The sequence below is a fragment of the Apium graveolens genome, chromosome 10 (genome assembly GCF_009905375.1).
Source record: "Apium graveolens cultivar Ventura chromosome 10, ASM990537v1, whole genome shotgun sequence".
Taxonomy (NCBI): Eukaryota; Viridiplantae; Streptophyta; class Magnoliopsida; order Apiales; family Apiaceae; genus Apium; species Apium graveolens.
The window spans coordinates 237418138-237427674 of record NC_133656.1 but is presented as its reverse complement, the minus strand read 5'-3'; the positions used below and the strand labels follow the sequence as shown (position 1 = coordinate 237427674).

General features: G+C 33.8%; 2 protein-coding genes across 2 annotated transcripts; both read left to right on the top strand.

Annotated features, from left to right (window-relative positions):
• The first annotated feature begins 3546 nt into the window (after positions 1-3546).
• Positions 3547-4567, top strand: LOC141692102 (uncharacterized). Its single transcript, XM_074496840.1, has 3 exons — positions 3547-3748; positions 3995-4074; positions 4253-4567. Exons 1-3 carry the CDS (start codon positions 3547-3549, stop codon positions 4565-4567), a joined length of 597 nt encoding a protein of 198 aa, XP_074352941.1.
• A 1180-nt stretch (positions 4568-5747) lies between these two features.
• LOC141693246 (RNA-binding protein Y14) lies at positions 5748-9182 on the top strand. Its single transcript, XM_074498268.1, has 4 exons — positions 5748-6050; positions 7766-7902; positions 8452-8597; positions 8897-9182. The coding sequence occupies exons 1-4, from the start codon at positions 5807-5809 to the stop codon at positions 8940-8942; spliced, it is 573 nt and encodes a 190-aa protein (XP_074354369.1). The 5' UTR covers positions 5748-5806; the 3' UTR covers positions 8943-9182.
• The last annotated feature ends 355 nt before the right edge of the window (positions 9183-9537 follow it).

The window sequence follows — 9537 nt, the reverse complement described above, 5'->3', positions numbered from 1 at the left end:
GCTCCAAATTTTCAAAGCCCAAACTTAAATCAATTGATCCAAATACAAAAACCGACTCCTTTAATATAAAACCACAAATCAACACATACATAATAAACACAGTTCATAAGGCTCATTTCAATATTACTTCTGTTAATTATAACTTTTAAGTACGCTTTTAACTCTTGTTTTTGTTTTAATTCAAACTAAAGCTATTAAAATTCAAGGGAAAAAATTAATCAAGCCCTGGTACCCTACGGTGCAAATTAAAACAATGGGCCCAAATTTACAAGGCCGAAACACTAAAAAAATCAACATATCCAAAATCCAACCCAAACATTTAAAACCACAGGTAAATACACACACATGACACAATTCATCTTCTGCATACTAAACGATGGCAGATAAAAACCCCCTCCAAAAAATGTAGCCAAAACAAATAAAATAAAAAATAAACTACAACTCATTTCAAAATGCAACAGTAATAAAAATAAATTCTTTCCTACAACAAAATATGCAAAGTTTCTCATTCCATAACTCAAACCTTACTGTTGCAAAAAAAAACCCTCAAACCTTACTGGGCCGATAAGTCCCAAAGAAAGCCTAATGCAAGCTTATCTTATCTTAAATATATAATTTGATAAAATTGCAAATAATAAAATCTGCAAATTATCTCATTTCAAACCCCACTGCATAGTGCAAACTGAATAATTGGGTCAGGTTCTGATGCTCCAAACTTACAAAGCCCAAACTAAAATTAAATGATTCAAATACAAAACCTACTCCATTTATATAAAACCACGTAAACAATTAGGGCAAAGAGAAAATAAATAATAAATCTTCCGTACAAAAAAATATATAAACTTTCTCATTCCCCAACTAAAACCTTAGAGCACCCGCAGTGCGGGGTCAAGTCATGCATATGGACACCCAAATTATCCAAATGGCTGGACAAGTGAAAAAGGAAGGATTGGAGCGGATACTTGAAAGTGTCCAGAGTCACTGTCCCGGATTGGGGTCACTTGCCCACAAATTAATTTTTTAATAATACTTTGTTGTCAAAACTGTACATGCATATGATTAGGTGAGACTGTGAGCAGGTATTGACACTACCAACGACTACAATATTTACATTAAAATCGTAACGGTTATATAAACGGTAACATTTTTATTTTATAAATACCAATTTCTATACCCTTATTATTCACAATCCTTACTTCAAAAAAATCTTAGCAAAAAATGAACACAAATAATCCCCCATCTTCAAACCAAAATTCAAATTCTCAAAATATAAATCATCAATTTTCATATCCATATCCAAATTCCTATTTTCCAAACCCACTAAATTTAAATTTTAATTCTCAAAATTTGAATTCTCCATACCAATTTTCACCTTCTCAGAATTCTCAATTTCCATTTTCGTATCCTCAAAATTCGCCCTATCACTATCCATTTCCTCCAATTTCAAATTCACAATTTGAAACTCAACAAATACCAATTAATATTCAAAATTCTCCCGAAATACAAGTGCCGGTCTTTGGCCACGAAAATATTATTGATCTAAATGATGATTGTGAAGAAAACGAAGATGTACTAGAAGATATCGGTCAGTGGAAGTGGGTTGAAGATAAACTCCTAATAAGTGTGTGGTTGAATGTGTCAATTGATCCCCTAATCGGTACTGATCAAATGGCCGAAACATTTTGGAATCGAATTCAACAATATTGCGAAGAAGAATCTCCCGGTAGGGGTGATCACGGTTCGGGTTAAACCGCATAATCCGCATAAACCGAACTGATATTTAACCGATCCAAACCGAAACCGAAATGTGGTTTGCGGTTACGGTTCAACTACTTTAGAAATCCGCGGGTAATGGGTTGGTTTTGGTTTGAGCTTAATCCAACCCTCTTCCGATCCGAACCGCATCAATATATACACACACACACACAGATTTTTACATTTATGATTATATAACAAAAACAATTATATCCTATAATCAATAACTAAATTTGTGTTAAATCTCATCAAATAATCACAAAATTATCGTACTTTTTAATAATTTGTCTGTTACTTTCCTATAAAAATAATGTTGAATACTTTTTTATTTCTTTTACATTGAACATTTATTATTGCAATTAGTTGATCAACATGTTATTATACATTAATCATTTGCAAGTAATACGAGTGATATACTTTATATGAAAGAATATATATATATATATATATTATTAATTATGTAAATTAGAAGGAAAGTTTAAATAAAAGAAATGTTGCTTAGCAAAAATAAAGAAGGAATAAATGTTACTTTATTTCTCGAGTTTACTAATAAAAAATGTAGTAAACTGCCAAAATCCGCTAAACCGAATCGAATAAAACCGAACCGAGTGGTTTGGTTTTATTAGGTTACGAGGTTCGGGTTGGTTTAAATTTTTTCATAACCGCAATTACGTGGTTTGGTTCCGGTTTAACATAAAAACCGAACCAAACCGGACCGCGATCACCCCTATCTCTCGGTGTCATTAAGAGAGGAGTTCTGACAATTAAAAAAAGGCGGCAACGAATAAATGAAGGTGCTCAGAAATTTGGAGTGGCATATGACGAGGCTCAACAAACAGCCGGGAGCGGAACAAACTTGGACAATTTAATTGAGAAAGCTCGCGATTATCATTTAACTAATTTTAAGAAGAAGTCTAATTTTGAACTTCATTGGCGTGAGCTTCGTAGACATCCCAAATGGAGACCTCTTCCAACTAGTGCAAGTTCTAAAAGAACTAAATTAAGTAGTTCTGGAGCTTACTCATCAAAAGGAAATAACGATACACCAACATCTGATGAATTTGAACCGGTTCGTCCTAAAGGTACAAAAACTGCAACTAGTAGGAAGGGAAAGGGGAAGGCCACAACTGCAGAAGTTGCCGAATATGAATCTATACAAGTTGCAGACAAAAGAAGAATGAATATAATGGAATCGGTAAACGAAATTCGACTAAAGGAGCTTGCGATGAAGCAAAGTGAGTTGGACTTACAAGTCATTATGGCAGATACTACTAAAATGAATGATGTTCAGCGAATGGCTCATGCTAAACTGCTTGAGAAAATTATTGCAAGAAAGTAGCTAGTGTTTGGCTATTTCTTGTTTGTTTTTATTTGTTTGTAAACTAGCCGTTGGAAACTAGTGTTTATTTTTATTCATTTGTAAACTAGCCATTAGAATCAAATTGTTGGAATATATTTACCTTCTATATAAACTAGATGTGTTAGTTCTTTCAATTTACATCAAACACCAACATAAATCAAACACCCACATCAGAAAATTTTTCTAAAGAATTCACTGAAAAATTCATTGAAGAGTTCTGCGATGACGCTAAAAACAACCGTCGACTCGAGCTTTTTCAGAAAATATATAGACAAATCTCAACAACATCCACGCCTCGTCGAAGGATCTACAGAAATCGTGAAGCAGGTCATCAACGTCTAGTGAATGATTATTTTTCACCGAATCCAGTATTCCCAGAAAATATATTCCGACGAAGATTCTGTATGGGAAGACCTGTCTTTCTCCGTATTATGGATGTTGTTTCAAATTCTGATACATACTTTCAACAAAGGATTGATGCAGTGGGAAGAAAAGGTTTATCACCTTTACAAAAATGCACTGCAACAATGCGTATGTTAGCATACGGTGTCTCTGCTGATGTTGTTGATGACTATGTTCGTATTGGAGAGAGTATTGCGGTTGAATGCTGGAAAAAAATCGTCTACACTATATGTACGATATTTGAGAGTGAATACTGACGAAAGCAGAACTCAAATGATGTGCAACGTCTATTACAGATGGGTGAAACACGTGGCTTTCCTAGTATAATGGGAAGTATTGATTGCATGCACTGACAATGAATTTTTTTTCCAAAAGTATGGAAGAGAATGTTCATGAGTGGTCACAAAGGAGTTGCAAAAATTATACTGGAAGCAGCTGCTTCTTTTGATTTATGGATATGACATGCATTTTTTGAAGTTGCTGGATCAAATAATGACATAAATATTTTAGATCGATCACCAGTATTTGATGATGTGCTACAAGGTCGTGCTCCGGAGGTAAATTTTACTATCAATTGAAACAATTATAAAATGGGATATTACTTAACAAATGAAATTTATCCTGAATGGTCAACATTCGTTAAAATAATACCTCGTCCATATAGTGAAAAAATTATTTGCAAAATATCAAGAAAGCCAAAGAAAAAATGTTTAACGAGTGTTTGGTGTGTTACAGTCCCGTTTCGCAACTGTACGTGGTCTGACATGCTTTTGGGACAGAGCAGATATTGGGAGAATCATGAGAGCATGCATCATAATGCATAATATGATTGTTGAAGACGAGAGAGACACATATGTCACTCAATTTGGTCCACTACCAACCTATGATGTTACAACAAATGGCTTACCAGAACCAAATTTAGGGAAAGAATCTTTTGTCCCGTATGAAACATATGTCCAAATCAGTATGCAGATGGGTGATAGACAAACACACCGTCAGTTAAAAAATGACCTCGTTGAGCATATCTCACAGTTTCATAATAATCGTTAATTTTTTAAAACTGCCACTTTTAAATTTAATGTATTTTTATTTCATATTTTTAATAACATGATAAATTATAATTACGTCTTTTGTCTTATTTAATTAACATATTTGAAATTTTAATCACTTTAACTTGATTATTATAATTTTAAAATTATTATTTAATTTAGAAATTTAAACTAGTATAATCGAGTTATTTTTAGAAAATGAATAAATAAGTTCAATGCTCAAGTTAATAAACTAGTGTATGATCAAGTTAGTACAACCAGTGCGGGAGTATAAAATATTGTGAAAATAATTTTGAAAAATGTGTTGCACTAACCCTGGGTTGGAGACATACATGTATTTCCTTTCCTGGGGTTACTTTTTCTTACGTGGAGCGAAGAATGGGCTCAACCTATTTTAAAACAGGCACAACCGCTGTGGGTGCTCTTAGGGCCTATTTACTTCACCATTTTTCTGATTTTTTCTCTTTAAACTAGAATCACAATACTAATTTCTAAACTAAAAATCTAAAAAACTGAAAAACACGGTTTTTCATTCTTTTCTAAAATATAACTACAATTTGGGGAAGTTTGAAAAACTATCTTTAGTAGTTTTCTGAATTCTTTGTACAAATTTGCTATCAAATTTTCATGTTTAGAAAAATAGAAAACACGGCTCATTTATAGGACCGGGAAGTTAAGTGTTAGTACGTACCTAATAGTATAATAATCATCTCTATCTTTTAGTAATACACTCAACATCTACATCATTTTATGAAATATGATTTTAAATATTATGCATAGAGTGAAACTCTATGAAGATCACGTTTTTGTTGGAGATATCGGACATCACCTATATTCTGCAATCAAAATACTATCAAATATATTATTTTGTGAAATATGTTTTACGAATATCACTGATTCATTAAATTTGTTGAAAATCATTAAAATTTATTAAGTATAATGTGTATGTTCTGCAATTTGAACAAATGTTTATATTTCATAGAATAATATGCCGTACATGTATGGTGTATGGTGTTCAAGATTTTGAAGCCAACGAAATATTCTCAACACACCTTACTGGGCCGACTTACAAACCCAACCCACAAACATCAAACCAATCAGATATTCACAACACACCTTACTGGGCTGACTCACAAACCCAACCCACACCTACAAAAACCCACCAGATATTTATAAATTTTACACACACAAACACACACACTTATTTCATCCTCATCAAACTCAATTAGGTCACTTCACAATGGCAGATCTAGAAGTCGAAGCCGTTAATTTCGAGCCGGAAGAAGATGATCTCATGGACGAAGACAACGCCGCCGACCTCGACGCCGCCGCGCCGATCCCTCGGCTCAAGTCGGCTATTACTGGCTCGGCTATGCGCACTAAAGGCCGCGGCTTTCGCACTGAAACCGATGAGGAGCGTACTACGAGGATGTCCGGCCGGTTCGACTCGCTCGATTCTGATGGCGGACCCGGTCCTGAACGATGTTAGTTTTCGAGTTTTTTTTTTTATTTTTTTTCCTCGTATTAATTTGATTAATTTATATTTATTTGTGTAGTTATGCGGTTTTATAATTGTTTAGTTTTGTTTTTTTTGAGTTTCGTGTTGTGGATTTGTTTGTGGTGGAGTTGTTTGTTTCGGTTACGGTAAATTAGGGTAGATGTGTTTTTTATCGCGGTAAATGAGTTTTTTTGGTGTTTAGATGGAATTGTTTGGTTGTAGAGGTGTTTTTTAACGAGGTTTTTTCTGGTGTTGATGGAATAGGGGAAATGTGGTTTTTAATCTCGATTAATGTATTAGTTTTGGCGAATAGGTATAATTGTTTAGTTTTGTGTTTATTAGTTTTGTGTTGTGGATTTGTTTGTGGTGGTGGTTTAGGTGTTAGGGTGGTGAGTGAATTGTTGGTTTTGGTTACGGTAAATTAGGGGAGTTGTGTTTTTTTATCGCGGTAAATGAGTTTTTTTGGTGTGTAGATGAAATTGTTTGGTTGTAGAGGTGTTTTTTATCGAGATTATTTCTGGTGTTGATGAAATAGGGAGAATGCGGTTTTAATCTCGATTAATAGATTAGTTTTGGCGAATAGGTATAATTATTTGGTTCTAAAGGTATTTGTTTATCGAGGTTTTTTTCTGGTGCCTATAAAATAGGGAAAATGTGTTTTAATATTGATAAATGAATATTTTTAATATTTCTGGTGAATATGATTTATTTGGTTCTAGGTATTTGTTAATCGAGGTTTCCGGGTCTCGATAGGATAGGGAAATGTATTTTAATCCTGATAAATGAATTTTTTTGATGAATAGATAAAAATGATTGGTTCTGAAGGTATTTTTTATTGTTTATCGGAAAAAAGGTATTTGTTTATTGAGGTGTTAATGTAGTGTGATGATAGGTTGGATAGAGTTTGAAAGTTTGGTGTCGGTTTAGTTGGAAGGAATGAGGGTGTAAGTTTATGAACAATTTTGGGAAAGGAAAGAAGGAGAATAGGACTGAGGTTTTTGAAGGATTCAAGTAAGAATGGAGAATGCTTTGTCTGTTTCGTGGGATGGAAAGTTATGAATGCTTTTACTGCAAAATTATAGGAATTTTATTCCGGTCACTCCGAATGTGAAGTTTATTAATTCCAACCAAGTGAAGCGTTTGAGTTTTTTGTTTAGATAATGCATTCTCAGATTGATTAGTGGATAGGAAAGTTATAAATATTTTTTTTCCTGCGGATAGGACATGTTACAGTAGTCTCACTCCAAATTTGAAGTTTCATTACTTCTAACCAAATGGAGAATTGGGTTTTTTGTGAAATCTTTTATATGGGATGATGAGTTTATGCATAGGGATTCCCGTTGGTAAAAATTAGATTATGAATTATGAAAAGGTAATAATGGAGTAATGTGCTGCTGTAGCCTTTTTTCTGTTTTGCTGTGAAGGTATGCAAGTCATTGGTTAATTGGTGGTGCAAGATACACCTGTTTTTTCCGTTTCAGTCTTTCTTGATACCTTCCATGTGTATATTTATTTTCATGTATAAAATAGGAGAAGCTTGTTAATCATGATATTAATGAAATTCTTTGCTTTTGAACTTTTCTAAAAGCTTCACGAACCATTCTTGTATTTGGATATAATTGGAGCATATAATTTTGTTTTTTTGTAAACACTTCCCAATCAAGCATTTTGCTTTTTTCTCTAACCGATGTTGTCGTACAGCTATTGAAGGATGGATTATCCTGGTTACTGGAGTTCATGAAGAGGCACAAGAGGATGACCTTCATAATGCATTCGGTGGATATGGGCAGATTAAGAATTTGCATTTGAATCTTGATCGCCGAACTGGTTTTGTTAAGGTAAGGAACTTTATAGATTCTGTTTGCAAACAAAATGATGTCTATTTACATTAAAAATATTCAAGTCCTTGGTATCAAAACATGTGCATAAGTCATTACGCTTCAGTATAAATTGAGCTGTTATAAATCTAGTTTTAAGAAGCATTTAACACACGCAAAATGGCATCATGGGGTGAGGGGTCCCTTGGTCAGTTAATCTAAAACCAACTGATAAAATCACTTTAGGCCCCTTAGAGATCAATAACGGCTCTTAGTGCTTAACTTAATAGTATATTATATCATGTCAATTTTGATATCATGATACTTGATGCAAAACTATGTTATTTTGCCTTTTGAAACTTCTGCTTTTTTTTCTTCTTCCTTGTAATGGGTTCGTTCGTATCTTCCTAAATACTTGGAGGAAAAAATGGTGTAGGACAGTTTACATTGTAAAAACTAAAATTGATTGGTAGCCCCATCTATCTGTTAAATAGCCTTTATTTGTGTGGGCTTGGAACAGTGCATGTTGTAGTTATAATGGATATATTTGCTTGTTATATTGCTTCACAGGGATATGCTTTGATCGAATATGAGACTCTTGAAGATGCGCAGAAAGCCATAGCAGAAATGGATGGCGGTGAATTGCTTACTCAGACCATCGCAGTTGACTGGGCTTTTAGCAGAGGTCCCTACAAGCGAAGGAATGCAAGGAGGAGGTACGTCCTTTCAGTTTTTCTGTGTTTTACCTGTTTTTTTTGTCCATTTACATGCAAGTAAAATAAATTTTGAAGCGGTATAGAGAAGAGGTTTATTACCTTAACTTTAAAAGCAATTTTTTATAGCATACATGTTTTATCATATAAAATACTAAACTAAATCATGAGGGAAAGAAACGAGTCTGCAAGTTTTACTACTGCAGGTAAAAGTTGTTTAATGTATGATTCCCTCTTTTCGTGTACAATAAGCTTTGTAGATTAGTATTTTAAATTACCTTCTTGCCTAAAATGCATTGCAGATCGCCACGTGGTCGTCGTTCAAGAAGTCCCAGGCGAAGATTTTAATGTGCTGTGGTGTATGGAGTGATGCCTGCATGGTTATTACTTTTAACTGAGATTGACGTTTTTCTGGATGTGGGTGATGATTGTTATTTATCATTTGTTAGTAAAGCCAGTTTCTAAGGATATTTCTTCCTGTACTCTTATATCCATCTTATTGACTAAATTGTAGTTTGGGCGCTTTTAGTTTATGTATAACATCTTACCTAATTTGTATGGTGTTTACATTTTTGATTCTGAAACTCAGTATTGTGCGTGCTAGTACCGAGCTAAGTAAAACTAGCCGAAACTGATGCTGAAACGGTAAAGTTTTTGTTCCAACTCATTGAAATATCGTGGCATTTGTTTAATGAGTGGAAGTTGGTGGATTTCAAGATTTCATAATAGAAGTTTTAGCAATTAGCTGATTTTGAAATATTCTTTTCACTGCAACTCTGTTATTAAAAACGGTTTGTTTACCTTTGCTTACCTTGTGCTAAGTGAGCCAAACTAGTAGCCTATGCTTCCTGATTAACTTTGTGTTGCGATTTTGAATTATTCATTTCGGACTTCTAATAGAAAAATTCGATCCTCAATAACGGGCGAAAATCTTTGTTTCATT